At 28.7% G+C, this 22,029-nt stretch overlaps 2 protein-coding genes across 2 annotated transcripts; one reads left to right on the forward strand and one right to left on the reverse strand.

The window, feature by feature from the left end:
* Positions 7,257-11,548, forward strand: LOC109334910 (dihydroceramide fatty acyl 2-hydroxylase FAH1). Its single transcript, XM_019570912.1, has 7 exons — positions 7,257-7,360; positions 7,928-7,985; positions 8,107-8,199; positions 9,566-9,762; positions 9,928-10,033; positions 10,535-10,681; positions 11,185-11,548. Exons 2-7 carry the CDS (start codon positions 7,935-7,937, stop codon positions 11,302-11,304), a joined length of 714 nt encoding a protein of 237 aa, XP_019426457.1. The 5' UTR covers positions 7,257-7,360; positions 7,928-7,934; the 3' UTR covers positions 11,305-11,548.
* LOC109334010 (berberine bridge enzyme-like 21) lies at positions 15,407-17,023 on the reverse strand. Its single transcript, XM_019569584.1, has one exon. It carries the CDS (start codon positions 17,012-17,014, stop codon positions 15,407-15,409), a length of 1,608 nt encoding a protein of 535 aa, XP_019425129.1. The 5' UTR covers positions 17,015-17,023.

Consider the following 22,029-nt stretch of genomic DNA (forward strand, 5'->3'; position numbering starts at 1 on the left):
ATCATCCAAAGACTATTGGGTCATTGGCAGAGTATATTGTTGTTGAAGAGAAATTGTTCAGTCACACCCTCTAATTTGAGCTTTGTTGAAGCTGCTAGCCTTCCTTTAGCTCTCATTACTGCCTATCAAGGACTTGAAAAAGTTGAGCCTTTTGCTGGAAAATCTATCCTTATTCTTGGAGGTGCTGGAGGTTTATGGTTTAGGGTTAGAGTTCGATTCCTCGGGCAGACCCGAACCCGAAAGAGATTAATTCCTGACTTATAAGTTGAGGGGATACCTTGATAGTACCAAAAAAATATGAGTGCAATCATATAGTTTTGATTCATATATGGCAAGGAACAACTTAACCATAATTATGACTAGACCCACAATTTAAAACCATGGTTGAGATTTTTCACACAACCATTACTTTAATCGGTTGTTATATTTTTGGTTTATGCAAATCACATTGATTCTTGGATCCATATTAATTCTCTACTATTTATAATTTTACATAAAATTTGTTGCATGCAAGCAATATAATGTTTATGTATCTGTTTGATGAGGTAGTTAGCCAAGCATGTTTTTAGTGCCTCTAAGGTAGCAACTACTGCTAGTACTGCCAAGAAAGACTTGTTAAGAAAGTTGGGAGCAGACTTGTAAATTGACTATACAAAGGTGAATTTTGAAGAACTTCTACAAATGGAAGCAAGTTGTGCCTCCAACAATTAAAAATGCATTAGTGTTAATGAATTTTGCTTATACGGTTTTGGTTCTGAGTTACTCTAGTGTTGGCTTCATGATTTGTACTCTCTCACTCTCATGCACATACATAAACCCAAAAACATTAATACACAATTCAATTTGTATGCTCACACCTACTCGTGCAAATAGAGAATTTTTTTACTATCTTTCCATTGTTTCTCTGTTTAAGTTAGAATATGTATTAAGCCTGCATGAAACCATAGCATCATATGGAAGCGTGTACTACATCGAAAATATAGTTCCAGTTGTACTGATTCTTCTTGGTAATGTAGTCAAACTTGGGAAGCATGTGAGATCTAAAGCTAGGAAGGCGAAGTAGACAATGCAGTTTATTATTTGGAATTATGAAATCAGATTAGGATGATAGGATATAATGGACGCTAAACAAATTGTTGTTTCACACTTACTGTTAGGATAAAATTTCAGCCAATTATAATTAATATCATCTACTAATTCATAATCTTCTTCGCAATTAAAATCCATGCACCGGATAAAGTAGTAATTATTAAAATCTTCTTTGCAATTAAAATTCATGCATCGGATGAAATAGTAAGGATGAAAAGTTAATTTAGACGAGTATGCCTAAAAAAGCATATTTGAAATGCAAGAATTGTTTGTTATGCATTTGATGCTTTGTAATCTGGTTGCTTTGAAGTTTGATTGATATGTTATCCTATTTTGTACCCACTTTTATCCAGGTAATTTGTTCAATTAAACTCAGAGTTCTTTAGGGATCACAGTCCGAACACCAGAGAACTCAAATTTTTTTGAGAAGGATGAAACTTCAATTGTAACCTGAAGCATGAAGAGGAATGAACGAGGTTAAAGTTACCACTGAGAACAATAGTAGAGAATCTAGAAACTCAAAAAACTAAACATTTCTATAATGTAAAGTATATAATACACCACTTTTAGTCTTTGTAGATGAGTCATTGTTGGGTTCTCTTTCGTGATTGAGTTGGTTCAATTTTATCCATGGATACTGGAATGTGAATATGAGAAGTGGAATGAGAGAAGTGAGATAGGGAATGAGTGTAGATAAAAATGGAAATGATTGTAAATGTTTGTGGTACTAGGAGTGTTCAAATCCAAACCGGTCCAACAATAAAACCGAAAACCAATCCAAAATAGACCGAAACCGGAAAAACCGAATGCATTTGGATCGTGTTGGACTTATTTTTTAAAGATCGATTAGTCCGGTCCGGATTTTGGTTTCACCTCTTGGATCCAACCAATCCAGGCCGGAACGAAATAATATGTAAAATTTAAGTGTGTAATACTTTTAAGTGTCTTCCAAACTTATTCTTAAGTCCCAACTCCAAAATTGTATCTATATTTTATTTGTTATATTCTATAACACATACTTATATATATGTTGCTATGTTTTTTGATACACTTTTTAAGAACTTAAATCCATCTCACAATCAAATAAAGAGGATTCAAGTGTTATTCTGATTAGATGTTTTATTATCAATTTTATTGTTGTGAAAATATTATTGTTATTAATCATCAGTGGAACACCATAACTGTTAAAATTACGTTGCAAGTGCTCATATTATTGTTATTGATATCTTGTTATTATTAATATCTTGTTGTTGTTGTTACTATTTTTTACTTTTATTATTATTGTCTTACTATTTATTACTATTTTATGATATTGTTTATTTATATTATAGTTGCACACATTTTAATGTTGTTGAACACTATTTTCATTGTTGTTTTATGCTTAATATTTAGTCATTTTTATGAGTTTTGAATGTAAGTGCAATTTCAATATTTTATAAAATAAAAAAACCGATCCAATCCGAACCGAAACCGCATATTATATTTGGATCGGATTGGATCGGACATCTTAATATAAACAAACCAGATCGGTCCAGACCGTATGTTAATTACGTGTTTAGATCTGATCATTTTTTACCTAAAAATTAATTCAAATGGACCGCGAACACCCCTAATACCATGAGAGAAGATGAGCTCTTGGTTGCTCACAAAGTCTAATGATGAAGAAGAATAGTTTCTCAGCTATTTTTTATTATATTTTAAAAAACTAAATTAATGATATAGATTAAAAAATTGAAAGGTTAGATTTTCACCATTAAATAATTTAATGGAGACTTGACAGAATGATCTATTTTATGCATAAAAGAAGTTTAAGGTTTGATTCTGATGAAATTAAAGTTGGTAGTTCCTATTTGCAAAAGGTGCAAAGTTTGAAGGGTTATATACATTTTTCCCTTTATAATATGAGATATTTTTTCACTATAAATTATTTATTTTAGACTTAAGAAAAATATATGTGCACTAATAGTGTATGAGTTTTATATATTGTTATTGCATTATTTATCATTTATATTTAATAAGCATCGAACGTATTAAGGGTGAGCATGGATCGGGTTGGGACAGGTTAAGGTTTATCCCTTGCCCGACCTTAAATGTTGGTCGGGTCATTTTTGTGAATGCGGACCCGACCCTAGGCCCGAAGTTAATTCAACCCTAAATATCGACTATGTCAGCCTTTAAACCCGACCCTAGACCTGATTAAATATAGTATAATGTATATTCATTTTAGATAAAGTCTTCTCAATATTATTTATTATTATGAATATGTAATTTGACATATAAAATGCTATATGTATGTATATTATTAATCATGTATATTTGATGAAAAAATTAGAAAATCGATGATACTTTCGACCAAAAAAGTGTCATTATTCTTTACATATTTGAATAGAGACACATATAAATTATGATGAGTGAGTGGCCATGAGACGGATCAGATCATGCATGTTCCCTACCCAATCCTAAATATTGACCTGGTCTAACTTTTGAACCGAACCTGAGACTAGACTCGATGAGACCCAATCCTATTTGAACCCGATCATGATCGAGCCATATCAAATGAACAGGTAGGGTCGAATTCTGCTTACCCCTAATACGTAATATACTAATTGTACATAAATATTCAAACTCACAATCCATAGATATTATAGTGTTCATCATTTTAGATACAAATGAAAAATAATGCATGTTATTTTTGTCTTAAATATTTCATTTGTTCAAAGTATAGCGAACATGGGTTGGGTAAGTTTGTTCCTTACTTGACCCTAAATGAAGGTTTTCATTTTTTCGAATTCAGACTCGACCCTAGATACGAAACTAACTCGACCCTAAATATTGATCTAGTCAGCTTTTGAACTTGAATCCGACCCAAAACCCGATTAAATATATTGCATACTCATTTTAAACAAAATATTCTCAATATTACTTATTATTATGTATATGTAATTTAACATATAAAATGATATATGTATATATTTATATATTATTAATCACGTATATATATGATGAAAATTAGAGAATCAATGATATTTTATTTTCAATAAAGGAAATGTCATTACTTGTATATAATTCAATATAAGCACATACAAACATGAGGAATTGGTAACTATGAGATGAGTCGAATCAAGTCATGTTTGTCCCATACTCAACCCTAAGTATTGTTTAGGTATAATTTTTTTTATCTCAAACTGAGCTCTAGACCTAATGAGATTCGACCATATTCATACTTGATTATGATCAAATAATATTGAGTGAGCCAACATGATTGAATGCATGTGAAGGTATTTTGGTAATATTTGATTTGAATAATTATTTTTAGAGTGTAAATCTACTCACTTTAAGCTTAAAAATTTAAAAACAGTCGATATGTTGTTTATTATTCATTTGTATTATTTTTTGAAGAAACAATAATAATTAAAAATAAAGAATGATAGATGCTGGACTGATATGTTATAAAACTCTTATATTATCCATAGATACATTTTTCTCTATATTTTATTTATGACTTTTTGTTTAGAGTTAAAAATAAAAAGTTAAATAAAGTAAAAATGTATTGGAAAATCAAGCTCGTTACTTTTTAAAGTATTAAGTTGTATTTTCCAACCGAAACTTCATTTAAGCTTCTCATTATCTGCTCGACTGGATTTAACATTTTCTTTTATTTATTTGTAATATATTTTTGTTTCTACTACCAAGAGTATTATTCACCCTATAATTTAGAGATTAATCATTTTTAGAGTGTGTAATTATTATTCCCAACAAATATTATTTATAAGGATCAAACTCTTGATCTTTTGATCTTTCTGTGATCTAACAAGGTCTTACATTACTATATTAACTGAATGAAAGAAAAAGAATGAAATTGTAAATGTGAGATGCTTGATCTTAGTTTTTTGATACATCAACTGAATCTTAATTTGTTTGTATGTTATGAAAGTTCTCCTAAAAATATTCAGTTTAAATTTGAAGTTTTGAATAAATGAAATAAATTTGTCTGAAGGAAAAAGCATGAAATATCTCAACTTTAATTTTGTTTTTTTTGTTGAAATCAAAACTTTAATTTTTATAGTTTTAATTAAACTAAAAAATGCTCATGAAATAACTTGTTTGATATAGGAAAATATATGTTGTCTCATTTGTATATCATAATTATGTATCACCCTTTCCTTTTATATGTGGATTGTTTTAAATATACCTCCTGATCCAATTTAAAAGTAAAAATATCAAATAAATATCCAAAACACAAGTAAATTAACCTTTTTGTATAGTTTTTAATAACATTTTTTTAATTGAAACAAATTATCCCATACCACATGTTGGATAACAATGGTAATTATTTGCATGTTTTTTAATAAATCAAAAGATAAATTTCATTTTAACTAATATCCTTACTATCTGTAATTTTTGTTAAATTTTTTTATTAAAAAGGAACAAAAGATTTAGTTGATAATTAAATTAAAATTTTGTGTTTTTAAGCACGAAAATTTCATATTTCTCTCATCTTAATACTTTTAAGTGTGGAACAATACTTATAGTTATACGCACCATGCATGCAAATTTAACCAGTCTTCATAACCAACAAGTATCGGTTCAAGTGGCATATGCTTGATTCTATTTAAGCAAGGTTTTGGGTTCTAGTCTTGTGTATAGAAAAATATCTGTCGAGAGATTTAGTCCCACATACTTGTAGATGTTCTCAGTTCAAACAAAATTACTCCTAGTACAAGGATACCGGTGGGAAACAAAAAAACATTCTTCATACGAGTTATACTGGACATTATTAAAGCGATGAAAATTGGTAAATACTAGAAAGCATTAGTCAAAATTGATGAAACTATATTGTACCGTATTACTGAAAATGATTTACACCTGAAAAAATATAGTAATTTTCAAAATAATATATCAAAGATTTGAAAGTTATTTGTAACATGATTAACCAATAAAATATTTCAATATGATATAAATAATAATATTTATATTTATAATATATTATATTTATTATAATATATATAACTATATATTAATTAATAAACTAGTTGAATTACTTATTTAGTCCTCACCATTTATTAATTTGTATTAATTTCATTACTTTGTTGAATGTGATCTCACTTAATATGTGTTACTATTATAATTATACTATAAGAAATGATATATCCTCATACTAAATTTTCATATCCATAAGAAAGTTATAAATGTAATAAAGTGATATTTTATTTATTAATAATTAATTTATGAGTGACATATATAACTTTCTTATGGAGAAAAAAATATAACATTATTCTTAATTTCTTATACTATATATAATTGACAGGTAGGTTCCACTTGTCCCCACAACAAAAAAGAGATTGAAATTAATTAGAATGAATGATTTTAACCTTTTCTTATCATTTTATGAATATGTTTGACTAGTTGAAGGTTGCCTTTGTTCTTTAAAACAAGAACACATTCTTAAACAAAAATATATTCGTATATCTCAACAAGGCCACCCACTACATATAAGGGAAGAAAGTTGAGAATAGATAATGATGTGACAAATTTATGAACCAAAAAACAATAGGAGTAAAATATATATCAAACCTAAGAATTTTTTATATTATTATTGTATTACTCATTAATTATTTTTAATTATTATTAATTTTTAAATAAAAGTAATGCAACAAATAACAAATGAAACAAGAAAATATTAGACATTTTAAATTTAACAAAATATTATTGGTTAGATTTTTGATAGCTAAGAAGAGAGAAACAATTATGCAATAAGAAAAAAAAACTAGTTCTTACTCCGAGGTAAAGTGATACCCATGATTTAGAGAAAAAATTAATAAAAATTATGTGTAGGCTAACGTGCATAAAGCACTTTACCCACAAAACATGGTATCGATGATGACGTAAGCATCCATTTGAGTGTGACTCTTCTCTATTAATGAAGAGATAATTAAAGTAAAGAAAAAATAATACACATTGATATTTATATTCTTTTTATTTAAAATAATATTATATTTTTATCCTCAAAATACAAAGAAAAAAATCACTTATTTCTCCATCATCGATGAATCTCAACTATCCAACAATGCCAGGCTGTCAACGATTAGAATCCAACTTCAAGATAATAGCTATTCTATTCGCTCTAGATTCAATCATGATCAACGGCCCCGATTCTCTCACCCAACCCTTCTAAATCCACAGTAAAACAAAAAACAACAAATGTTTGAAACAAAAAAAAAAAACAAGAGAAGGTGGTGCCTTTGGATCTCACAGCATTACCTTCTATTCGGTTAGTTCAATTTCATTTTCATTTTCATTTTCTATATCATTTTTTATTCAGCATTGCATCAAAATCTGTTATACATTTATGTTTTCTCTTCGCACAATAAAGGTGTAATAATTTAGGGTTTGTTCCGGATGACAACAAATGATGAAGCTTGATGAAAACAATTTTTTCTATTTTATTTTTGTATTTTAGTTTTTTTATGATGATTTGATTTGGTGGATGAAAATGACTCTAGTGGATTGTGATAGCTACTGGAGTACTTTGCAAAGTTATAATGATTACAAAAAGCACTAAGCTTTGGTCTCAAGTAATTAGAAATGGAGTGAAGGTAGAAGTATAACTGAATAATATGATTACTGATGAATTGAATTTGTTTATGTAATGTGACAATATTATTCATATTAATTAGTATTGACAAATTTTTGTTTCTGAGTTCTGACCTTTTACTAACAACAATGGTCAAAATCAATGTCGTCGGAAAGGTTAAATTGTGTGGTGAATAAGTGAATACTGCTTATTATGCTTTCCACTACATTACTAACACCTTTTTCCCCTTGTGTTCAACTTTAGTTCCAAGATGGTTGCTCAGAACTTTGTTGTTGATTTGAATAAAGCCCTTGTTTTCCAGGTACAGGCACAATCTCTCGAGATCTTCTTCTATAGGTTTCAGTTGTCATATAGATTTTGTTATTGTTTATGTATGGACTAAGGAATTTTTGATTGAACCGGGTGGTTTTTAATGTTTATAGGTTGGGCATCTTGGGGAAGCTTATCAAGAGTGGGTGCACCAGCCTATTGTTGGCAAGGAAGGTCCCCGTTTCTTTGACAATGAAGTTTTGGAGGTAATAGGTATATCCTTTAACTACTATTAGAACAACCAAGCCTCACCTTACTAGGTTGGCTTGCTAAGATGGACTAATCATAATCAATGCCATGAGCTCTATTGAAATCCTAGTTTTATTTTGTAAAACTATTTAGAGCAAAGTTCTTTTTCTATGGTGTCTGCTATTTACTTTCTTAGTTAATTCATCTACCTTTTTAAGTTTGACTATCGTCTTAATCCGCTTCTCTAACTGGTGCTTCTATAGTTCTATTGGTCTTCTCACATGAGAGATGAGACATACCAGAACAGTCAGAACTTCACCCCGAGTTTATGTCATCTTGTTCTGAGTAGTTGCTGCTCCAAGTTTTTTCCTGATAAATTTGTTCATAATATTTTTCATGTATTTTTAGCTTTGTATTGATGCACCTTTAGTATTTCCAGCTCTGCTAAAATTATTATTTGCTCTTGTTGATACTTATGATGTAGAAAAAAAACTATTTTTTAGAATAATAGATATTATAATAACTCGAGTCATGGATATTGTACCAAAATCCAATCTTACAATTAGAGATTTAAAGAGGTCTGAGTAATTATAAAGTTAGTCCCTGAATCTCGGTTGAAACTCATTATTTAAGCCACTTAAGAATTCAGGCAGGTCTACAGTCCTATGAGGTTGTCAAATAAGTAGTCATGCCTTTGTATTTTTTAGAGGAGTTCAGCATGATACAGTGAAGTATATTCAGAATATACCACTCTGCTGTTTCCTTTTAACACTGGAGTATAATTCTTATATCCTTATAAAAACCTTAATCAATTATATATAATAAGTAAACCTCAACTTAAACAAATGTGTAAGTTTAGAGTATAACAAATATATAAATGTAACTTGTGCGGTTTGAATCATTTTGGTGTAAATTCCCACTTAGCCACTACCTATTTTGATAAGGACAAAACTTAGGGAGTTGTTTAGATGCTTATGGTGTTGTTTTCCAATAAAAATATAACATGTATAACGGTTGTTACACATGCAATGTTTTCATTGATTAATTGTTACACATGTTATGTTTTTATTGTAGAACGACACTACAAGTACCCAAGGAACTGTACCGAAGTTCTGTTCTTTCCATAATTTCCCCCCTCCACCGACTCTTAATTTTAAATAAATTCCTGACCTGCATCAACTTCACTGCCCAATATTTATTGCCATTTTATTTTTAGATCATTCTAATAAAAAAAATCCTTTGAGTTTGATAGGCATGTTACAATAGATTTTAAGATTACATCCTATCTCCAATTTTTTTAGCATTGACCACATTATAAGCAAAGATTTAAATTCTACATTATGATATTCAGCTTTGTTCTTGACTTGTTACTATTTGGAACAGTTCTTGACGCGCACAGTCTGGTGGGCAGTACCAGTCATTTGGCTTCCAGTTGTATGTTGGCTTGGCTATAGCTCTGTGCAAATGGGCCTCACTTGTCCTCATTTAGCTCTATTGGCTGTTCTTGGCATTTTTGTATGGACATTTCTTGAATACACATTGCACCGTTTTCTTTTCCACATTGAAACAAAGACCTACTGGTTAGACCCTCTCTATGTCTTCCCTCCTCATATCCAAATGTGAAACTGTATGTTGATTTTTTGCTTGTAGTTGTTGTCTATAACCATATCAACTTGGATTAACTATTTACTGGGTTGAATAATACTGAAAGTTTATTTCCTTCTTTCTATTGGATGTTTCTTTAGGGGAAATACCATACATTATCTTCTCCATGGCTGCCACCACAAGCACCCCATGGATGGCTTGAGACTTGTTTTCCCTCCTGCTGCAACAGCTATATTATTGATACCGGTATCTCTTTCCTTCCATGGCATATGTTGTATTTCCATACTTTATTGGCTGAGAACATTGTTGTAGGATTTCAACTCTTTTAATTTTGTCTTAAGGTATTTGCCACGAGCTCTTCCTTCATTTGAAAGTATAACCCCTTCTACTATATAAATAGAAATTTAGCTTCGTTAAGTTTTTGGCCGTTATGTTTTTGGCCGTTATGTTTTTAGTTCTTACTACCTGTTTATGTTAGCCACAACTTTTTTTATCCGTTCATTTCAGCCCCTCAACTTACAGTAGTGTCCTTACAAATTTTCTCCAAATTACTTTTCATAAAGATCTTTTACCAGTTCTATTATATACAATAGTTTAAGGACATGTTTATACCCTCATTCTATGGTAGGAGCTTTTGAAAATGAAAGAAACAACTGGTTCTTGAATGGCTTTGCTGAAGTCATGTCAGAGGCTCCAGCCATGAAACTTACATGAATTGATGTTAGTGGTTTTATCTACTGTGTCCAGTTCTGGAACTTGGTGAAGCTCATAGCTACCCCTTCTACTGCTCCAGTGTTGCTAGGAGGTGGTTTGTTGGGTTATGTGATGTATGATTGCACCCATTATTACTTGCACCATGGTCAGCCAAAAATTGGAGTGCCCCAAAATCTCAAGGTAAAAGCTCTTCTGTCAAGATAATTTTTAGTTACCATTCACTGCTCCACAAAATCATTTTTTACTAATTATAGTATGGTTTTACTTTTATCAGGTTTATTAGCTGATCAATAGTTGGTCTTTTAGATTTCACAATTTTTTAAAATTAGATATTGAGGGACATTAAACTCAGATACAGTGAATTTACAGTCATTTTTTCCATTACTACTTATGAGTCTCCTTAAATATGTGTCACCAATCATGATTGTATATTCTTGTCAAGAGATTTGGATCCTAGTTTTCCTTTGGAATATGATAGTCATTGTCTACCATTTTCTGTCATGGGTCCTACAAATCCTCCCTCAATATAAGTTGTTTGCACCTTATCCAATGTGACATTGTCTTTCCCCAATCATTTTTGCTTTTGTTTTGTTGCACCTTTCTTTAACTTTATCATAAACTAGCAATCATCTCAACATCTTAAGCTGTAAAAGCAAAATCATCTTTCCTTTATTGTTCTGCAGAAGTACCATTTGAATCATCACTTTCGGGTCCAGAATAAAGGCTTTGGGATCACTTCATCACTGTGGGATAAAGTTTTTGGAACACTTCCTCCATCAAAAGTGGGTGCCAAAAGTATGTAGATTACTGTGAAGGGTGGCATATTTTCATGTGTCAAGATAATAGCAAAATTCAAGAAGTTTTACTTTTATTTGTCTAATTTATTTTGGTCCCATATTGATGTTTCTTGGATTTAGCATGCCATCTTTTGTCAATTTTATAGTGCCAAATTATTTATTCTGTAAAAATTGATATCTTGTTTCAGATTTTTGGTGGAACACTCACCTTTGTGTATGTCCATCCTGTTCTAATTTTTCTCCACTATTATTGTTATTCCCTACTATGGTTTGGTGGGGTACACATCTCTTGTCCCATACTTTGTGTCACTCTATGTCCTATGAACATGTGATTGGTTAGAAAAAATATATTTAACTTAAAATTTAATTATTAAATATTTTTCTAACCAATCATAAGCCCATGGTACATGGAGTGACACAAAGTATGGGACAGCAGATGTGCTCCGGTATGGTGTGGCTTAACTTTTACATTCCAAGAAATCACAAGTTCTGAGAAGATCAATGGCTGCCTAAGTTTATAACCAATAATGTTTGGACCTTACAGTTTGACCAATCCAACAGCCCACCCAAACAGTCAAATCATTTTTTGCTGACTGGAATTTCGCTTCAACCGGATTAAATTGGAATAACTTCGGTGATTAAACTGGGTGGGTTATTTGAATTTGTATAATTTTGATTTATAATTATAATTTTTGTATGACATGAATTTAAATGCAATTTTATTTTTATTTGAATGTATATGCACTATGCAATATGTAGTATGTAAGATAAAATATTGATAAGTGTGTTATTTTGATCTGAATCCATGTAATATATAATTATATTTATTTATTAATTATGTAATATATATATGATGTCATCTAGTCTGTCTGGACTGTTTGATCGGTTAGAATTTATATAGGATATTTTGTAATTAGATTACTGATTTGTGTATCACAAGGTTGATTATAGTTACAAACTATTTACAAGTCTAAATAAATTGAGAAAGCATTAATATCTTTCTTGTCATGTATTTGTTTGGAAGCCTAAGGTTGAATGCAACTTCATCAAGAAATCAACAATTAGTTTTATACATAGGGCGTTAATAATGAGTACAATGAATAATTGCTAAGAGTTTAAAATAATAAAATCGCATCATAGAATCATATATGAATGTTTAAAATGTATAATCTCTTCATATGCAACAAAAGTTAGGGTATGTATGTTTTGATGATTTTCTATTTTCATTTTCAATAAAATCAGAAAAGAAGTGTTAAAACATGTTTTCATTGTTGTTTTCATTTCATATTTCAGAAAACATAATATTCATTTCTAGAAATTTTGAAAATGAGAAAATGTATTTTCTAACATTTTTAATAATGAGGCAATGGCATTTTATTGTAATTTTTAATACTTAGGGTATGTCTGTTTTGATGATTTTCTATTTTCATTTTCAATAAAATCAAAAAAGAAGTGTTAAAACATGTTTTCATTGTTGTTTTCATTTCATATTTCAGAAAACATAATATTTTTTTCTAGAAATTTTGAAAATGAGAAAATGTATTTTCTAACATTTTAATAATGAGGCAATGCCATTTTATTGTAATTTTTAACACTTTTGTCACTTCATTCGTTTAATATCTTTTGATGTTTTAATTTTTCAATTTTATTTTAAAATAATTTGATATTGTGGAAACGCATTATACATTTATATTTTCCAAATATACAATTATTTATTACTTCTCCTTTCACCACATGTTTTTTATTTATTTTTTAGTCCAATTTCAATGTGCAATTGAATGTGACTATTTATTACTTCTCCTTTCACTACTGGTTTTTCATTTATTTTTAATCCAATTTTCAATGTGAATTAAATGTGACTATTTTAGTCAAATCGTGTTGAATTTTTATATCATTTAATAATTTTCCTAAACTATGTGTATAACTTAAAACATCAAAAGATATGTAAGGAGTGATAGATTTTCAATTATTCTCTCTTCTCCACTTATCAATGAAATGCCAAAATCACCCGTCACTCGTTCAAACCACCACACATCTTAATAATTTAGTTAATTTCTTTATCTCTCACAACTTTTATTCGTCTCTTTTATGATATTGCTGAAATAGTTCGATGATGAATATAATAATATATAATTTTGAGATAAAAATTGACGTCACTTAAAATTACTGCAACCTTAAGTAAATAATAGATCACTTGTATGTCAAATAAAATATATGAAACTTGAATACTTAACATCATAAAGTAAATATATGTAAATATATGGGTGGACATGCACGAACATCACACTAATATTGATAACCTCAATACTTAATAAAGGATTAATGATTAGTGTTTGACTCTCAAATGGGTGAACCCTTGGCGCACACTAGTTAAAAATAGCACCCATTTTCTAACACATTGATAATGTGGAATTTTGTATTTTTAGAAATAATCAAAGTAAAATAAAGAATCCATGTGCTTTAAAAACACATTTATTTTAGTTTTTAATGGGAAAGTAAACATTTATTTTCATTCTTTAGATATGTTCCTTTCATTTGGTTTTTCCCAAATTAATTTATTGGTCAAACAACTTTGGTTTAAAAATATTTTCTTCTTATTTTCCTTCCATTTATTACTAACAATTAATATACTAATAAAAAATATATCATCAATATAAGAGTTGTTAAATTGTCATAGTTTAATCCATAATTTCTATTTTATCATTATTGACTTTTCAATATATGTAATACAAATTAGTGGTGAATAATATACTAATTATGTATAAATTTCACACTAATAGAAAAAATTAGATTTAAGATTTATTTATTAAATATTAGAAAATGAATAAAGTCTTTATTCGTTTACATGGTATTAATAAACTATAAACTATAAATGTGTAATTTTGTGTTTTTTAGAATTCATAAAAAAATAAATAGTATTTTAATAATTTTTATAAAAGAATGAATTTTAACCTTTTATATATTTTTTATTCGAATTTAGTATTCATGTTAATTTCATCAATACTTTCCATTTAAAAATATCATTATTGTCTTTCAATTCAATAATTATTATCATGCAATTTAAAAACAATAAATCAACCAGATATATTGTAGTTGGTAGATGATCAAATAAGTGAATTTTTTATCTATATTTATATTATATATATATAAAGTCATAATATAATGTAATTATCACCATGTTGTAGTTTCTACTTTCTTATTTGACATTAACATTTTCTAATTTTTACAAAATAAAATAAAATATAGATATAGGTAATGACAACCAAAATATAAATTACAAGTAAAAACTACAACTCTTACCTTAAATTGGACATTCTAATAAAAACAAAAAAATACAATTTAAAGTATATTCAATAAAAAATTATGAAATAAAATACACCAAAAAATTTAGTATCTATACATTGTCACTGTAAATATTTATATGCAGTCAATACATCATTCACCGGTAACTTGTATTACTTATATTTAAGAGTTAATGATGATTAAATATGAATGGTGAATAATACAATGGTAATGTAAAAAACTCTTAGACTGTCAGTAGTTTTACATTTTTATGTACACAAAATATAAAAAATTTTAATCGTACAAAATAAAATATATAAAAATTGAATATTTAGTTGTATATATAAAAAAAAAGATCAATAGACATGAGTTTATATCTCCACACTAATACTAATAATATAACTTATTTTTTGTATCAAATAAGTTTTTTTTTTCTTTTGTCTAGCCAGAATGTTGGAGCCTAATACATCGATAATATATTGAGCTATGTAGGAAAAATAAAGTAACACTATTATAACTTCACCAATACGTTTTAATTAATTGAAAACATATATACTAATTATGTAAGGGTTTTGTACGTTGTTATCTTATCTTTCATCATTAATATTTGATAATTATCAACTTTTAAATTTAAATAAATATAATGAATGATGAAGGATATACTGTTTTTATATAAATTCTTACACTGACAATATATAAATATTATCTCCTTTAATTAATACCTTACAGTTTGATTCTCCACATAGATGTATGAAGTTAGTATAAAAGATTTTATAATGTAAATACATCATTCAGTATAAAAATGTTAACAGAAGATATATAGATATTACATTTTAACTGGAATACTTTGTTTATTCCTGAAGTAGTTGTTTGGATCAACTGCGGTTTTAATCTTCACTAGCCTATCAAAATTGTTATTGAAATACTTTAGACCATAAACCTTCCCTTCTTCAAAGCTATTATTACCAAAGTGATTAATACCAATATCAAGGTCTCTATAATTCAAAAAAGCACTTCTTGGATTCTGTGACACAAAAGGGGTCATGAAACTATAAAGGCTTTTAGCTTCATTTGTATAATTCTGTGCTGCAAAATCTGATGGATCATCCCAAGTCACAGAATATTGTACTTTAAAGAGATTTCCTGCTCGGTGAGGAAATGGTGTAGCATCAGAAGAAATGTTAGCCATTTTTCCACCATATGGATTGAAAGCTAAACCAATATTTCTCAACTCAATCATCTTCTTCCATATCAATTCCAAATCATTTTTGGAAATAGGCTTTTGAACATAATCAGATTTTCTCTTAAGAAACCTTGCTGAGTTTAGATTCCTATCCAAAAGGGTCTCAGGTTTTGCACCATTCTTAAAAGCTTGATCATTATCCCACCAAATAACTGAACCAATCCAACTTGTTTCATTACAATCTTCTTTCTTCAACCCAAGAAGTGGAAACTCCTTCTCCATAATTGACACAACCTCATCAGCTCCACCAAGGAACAATGCTACAACTGAGACAAGAATAGTGTTGTTCCTTGGCTGCAATAGAAGCCTCATGAAAAGTCTATCATCAGTAGTTGGTGCAACTTGTTGCCATTGCATAACAAGATCAGTGGCATTCTCTTCCAAAGTTTTCATAACCCTAAAAATGGTCACTGTTTCTGGCACAGAAACCAACTTAACAGTGTAAGATAATACAACGCCAAAACTTGATCCTCCACCACCTCTAATAGCCCAAAATAAATCCCCCCCCATAGATTTTCTATCAAGAAGTCTACCTTGGGAATCAACAATTTGAGCATCAATAACACGATCAACAGAAAGACCATATTTTCTTAACAAATTACCATACCCTCCACCAGTAATAGTGCCACCAATACCAACACTGTGACATACCCCTCCAGGGAAACCATGAACTTTGCTATTTTCCCAAATCTTATAGTAAACTTCTCCAAGAACAGCACCTGCTTGGACCACAGCAGTTTCTTGTTTCATATCAACAGATATGTTTCTAAGATTGAATAGGTCAAGTAGAATAAAGGGTTCCTTAGATATGTAAGATATACCCTCATAATCATGGCCACCACTCCTGATCTTGATTTGAATGCTCATATTCTTGGCACATATTACAGCACCTTGGACATGAGATTCTTGAAGGGGAGTGACTATGATTAATGGCTTTGTAGCTGAGGTGGTGTTGAAACGTGCATTACGAATATAGTTTTGGAGAACGGAGGTGAATAAAACGTTGGTTTGGGAAAATACTATGTTCTTGAGTTGGGTTGGTGATGAGTTTGTTGTGTGTTGTTTTAGGCACTGAATGAAAACTTCATACACTGATTGTGGTGTTTGTGGTGTTTCTGCAGAAGAAGAAGAAGAAGCAGATATGGTTAGAAGAAGGAAGAGGGTTATGGGAAGATAGGTTAGTTTTTCCATTGGTGGGTTATGTTAAGTGTATGAAGTGAGGAAAACACTATGAAGGGTGTGTGAGTTTATACAATGAATATGAGAGTAGCTATAACAAAATTGTGGTTGTGGGTAAACTGAGTTTTTTCTGTAATTATTAATTGCAATGGGTGTAATTTAAAAGATTAGGTAAGGCTAAAATGCGTGTTTTTTCATTAGATAGTAACAAAAATATTCACCATATCCCAAATTCTGAACTCTACTAATAATGATAATAAAACAAGAACAAAAAAACAATAATATTTAATTTTTTAATTAATATATTTCTATTTTATTAGTGTGGGACAATATTTGAATGTGATTTGAAAAGCAAATATCTATTCCTAAGATAGCATCTAATATTTGATTAAAAACGTGAGATTTTGAGAATTCAGCGGGTTTAAAAATATCAAAATTTGGTAAGATTTTACTAATTGAGTATGTAGTTTGAAAATTAATTGTTTTCCATCATGATCATATATATTTTGTTATTTGTCGCTGAGTTGTCAATACAGCAAGTGAATCTCGTTGCTTTATTGTGAATCTCGTTGGTTTAATTTATTGATGAAGGAAAAGTTAGGATTGACATACAAATATATCAAAAATCAATATGAGAAAATAGTAGGATGTGGCACTTATCATTTTATTTTTCAGATATAATTATATGACACTTTTATCTTTAAATACAAGTGTAGAACAAACAACTTACCACTCGAGTATTGGATAAGATTGTTTTATGGTGAGGAAAGTAAGAGATGCCAATATTTATTGATGAGTGTTAATTTAGGGCTGGAAACGAGCCGAACTGAATCGAACTAGAGTTCATCTCAGTTCAAATCAATGAGGATTGGTTCGGCTCGAAACTCGACTCGAGTTCGATACAAATTATTTTTTTAGCTCGAGTTCAGCTCGATTAAAGTTCGCGAACTGTTCGGCTCAGTTCAAATTGGTTCAGTTAGACAACTCAATTAATTATTTCATTTTTAAAATACTACAAAAATGTTATATATAGATATTTAACTTTGTTTATAAATATAAAATAATGAATAAACATAAAAATTAGTTTTTTTTATATATATACATAATATATATATATATATATATTGAGCCAACTCACGAACCTAACGAGTCGAAGTGTATCCAACTCAAGTTCGGCATGGTTATTTAACGAGCTAAATTTCTAGATCAGATTTAACTTATTTGGTTTATAAACCAAGTTTATCGAGCTAAATAACGAATCGAGTTTCGAACGAATACTGAGTTGATTCGGTTCATTGTCAGCCCTAAGTGTTATATTTAAAAGAATAAAATATATTCTTATATCAAAAGATAAGTTATATCCTCTAACTAATGAAACCATTACATTGCAAAATTTTATGTTTGTCAAATGCATATGTGTTATACATTAATTGCTTAACGATAATCAATTAGTCTTATTTTTATATAGTCATGATTCATAGGATGAACTTGTATTCACCTCTGACATATTAGCTAGTAACTAATGTATATGAGCCACATAATATAAAATATGAAGAAGATAATAATCATAATAACAATTTTAAATTATCAAATATGTAATTTGTAAGTCTACTTTGGAGTATTTCAGGTACACACTTATTAATAAAAGTTTTACGACGCATAAAAATGTATTTTAAATTATAGTTTTGTTATGACTATTCCAAAAAAAATTAGAAGTCATCATGGAGTGAAAATGAAAAGAATAGAGTGAGAATATTGAAGAAAAATAGTTAGTCAATTTTGTAAGACTGAGATTGCAACTAAGAGGGGTGAATAAGTTGACTAAAAATTATGACAACTTTTTCTGCAAAATGAAGAGTTAAAGTGCATCGGATAATATTGCAGAAAATAAACAAGAATAAATCAAAGAAGTAAGGGAGAAGAGAGTACACAGAGATTTTATATTGGTTCACCTTTTTGTCCACCGAATGGTACATCCAGTACTCTTGCAACACAAGATATTTTCCACTAAATATTATGAGTTGTAATTACAATATCTCACCCCGAGAAAAGTGTGAAAGAGTTATGAAAGAGTTGTTGAAAAAGTTATTTTCATTCTAAGGCCTTTAAATAGGCTTTCCAATCACTCATTGTGCATTTAGGAAAGAGTAGGAATTGTTTGGAATGAATGCATTTTGTTTGAGATGAAAGCCCTTGAGTTTCAAATCTGAAAAACTGATGTAACAACTTTCAGTAATCGATTATAGCAAGTGGGTAATCGGTTACCCAAACGTGACATTTTGAAAAATTACATTGAGAAATCGATTACTCACTTGAATAATCGATTACTCAAACTCTCTGTCCAATAGTGAATTTAAAATTCACTTAAAGTAATCGGTTACTCAAATTTGAGTAATCGGTTACTCCAATTTAAATATTGTTGGATAACTGATTCTCACTCATGTAACCTGTTACTGAAATTTGACTAACTTGATATATAGTATTTTGAAAAATATTTTGATTTAAAACTTGAAGTGTTTCAATATCTTTTAAAATATTTTGAGCATTACTACTTAGTATATTAAAGAGTATATGATAAAAGCACTTATTTAGACTTAGACTAATTGTCTTGAAGCTTTAATCTTCTCGGTCTTCATAAGTAATATTCATTTTCTTCTTTTTGGTGATGTTGGTATCTTCATCAAAATCTTGTCAAGGTCAAGAACAAAGATCTTCTTCACAAATTTATATTTAATTACATCAAATAATATTAAAGAATAAAAATATTAGATAAACAAAAACAATCTTCTAAAAATTACATGTCAAAATTGTATAATAACTAGTCATGTAAAATCACCAAATCATTTATATATAGACAGATAGTACATGACTCAATAATATGTAAAGTTTTTTAAATTGAAATTGTGTTATTAATTTCAAAATTGAATTCATATTATTATCCCTACTGTATTTATGTATTCTTCCTCCTTTACATTTCTCCACATTTTTTCCAATAACCCAATAACATAAAATTATATAATAATCTTGTTGGTAGATAAATTAAAAAAATGAATTTAAATAAAGACTATAAACATACATATAAAAGGAAAGTTGATACAAATTAAAAAAACTATTCAGTTCAATGTTTGGAAAATAGAAATAATCTTATATTTAATTTTGTTTGCAAAATTTAATGTTAACCAAATGCATAGCTGTTACACATTAATTGCTTAACAATAATCATTTATTCTCATTTTTATATAACCATGATTCATAGGATAAAATTTATACTCACCTTTGACATATTATTAGCTAGCAAACTTATGCCTATGAACCATTTAATATCAAACTTATGTCTATGAACCATTTAATATCAAATATGATGGAGATATTAATCATACTTGTAATTTTATTTTGGAGTATCTCAGGGCACACCTTTATAAATAAAAGTTTTATGATAAATAAAAAAATTATTTGAAATTGCATATTTGTTATGGCCATTCTAAAAAACAACAATGAAGTGAAAATGAAAAGAATAGAGTGAGAAAGTTGAAGAAAGAGAGTGAGTCACTATGCATTTAATTACACCTAATAATTGTAAAGAATAAAACGATTAGGTGGACATAGATAACTTTCTAAAGATTACATGCCAAAATTGTATGATGTTAGGAATGTAAAATCAAAGGTCCATTCAATTTATATATAGAATCTATCTATCTATTTACTATTTAACAAAAAAACCTCTCTCACATACATGTTTCATCACCTCCTTGAATTGTCACATGTCACACTCATAATAAAAGTTTTCTCACTCAAAGAATTCTACCACCTCCAATACACCCCACCACACTATAACATTTGTTATTATCTCTTGATACATCTCTTTATCCTTTATTCTTCTTCTTTCTTCCATATTTTTTTCCTCTCATTTTATTACTAACTAGAGAATCTCATCTCTCTTTCACTCCTTCATTTCATTACTCTACTTTTCTTCAACCATTTTTCTCTCTTCTTGGTTTATATCATTATTCCATTTCAAAATTTCTTATTTTAAAATGATTTTAGACATGTAGATCTATTCATTGATTTTTTTCTTTGAAGATGTTGTATTAAAAAAAAATTTTGTTTATTTTTTAGATATGTTATTATTGTTGAATAACTAGAGGAGTGAGATGTCTCTAATGACAAGAGCATCAATGATAGTTCTATTTGATATGTTATCTCTTATTGTTTGTTCACCCTTGAATCATCATTGCATGTTAGTTTTTCTATATCTCTTTGTTGTTTCTTTATTTGTTTATAGAATTTTCTATTCAAAATAATCATTATTGTAATGTTGAAAATGACATGAACATTGACGAGATCGTAAAGATGAAGGAAAAAGTAAATAATCTCTAACACTTTGGTATTTTCATCATTTCTCCTTAATTTTCTAAAAAAAATGTTAAAATGCCATTTTGCTACCTAATTGTGAGCAAAAGTAGCATAATATTGATTCTATGTTTTTTATTTTTGTTTTACATTGTGGTTCATCTATTTTGTTGTACAACATGAATTATGTTACTTATGTTATGATTCATTCTTTCATTCTTCATCATACAATCTTTCATTCTTCATTACACAAATAGATAAATATAATGAAAACTCAGGTTATGATTCATCAAATTTCACCCTCATTCACCAATAGGAATGTGGTTTCCTATTTGTTCTTTCACTTTCTTATTCGTTCATTCTATTCATTCCATAATTTAATCTTACGTTTGTCATTTGTCGTCTTGTAGTAATATTGACAATAATTTGATTGATTATGAACTTAAATGCTATGATTATATTTAACTTAATATTTGAAATAATTTTGATAATAATTGTGTAACAATATATTGATATTAATGTAATATTTATGAGCAAAATTTGATTTCATTCATTGTAATTTAAATATGAATAAATGGGCAATAAATTAATTTGATTATAAGAAATTTGCAAGTGAGAATTAATGCATCATTGAAGATTTGGAACAAACAAAACAATTATCAGGATCATTTTGTGTT

Source organism: Lupinus angustifolius, chromosome LG19 (assembly GCF_001865875.1).
Source record: "Lupinus angustifolius cultivar Tanjil chromosome LG19, LupAngTanjil_v1.0, whole genome shotgun sequence".
In the NCBI taxonomy this organism is placed as follows: Eukaryota; Viridiplantae; Streptophyta; class Magnoliopsida; order Fabales; family Fabaceae; genus Lupinus; species Lupinus angustifolius.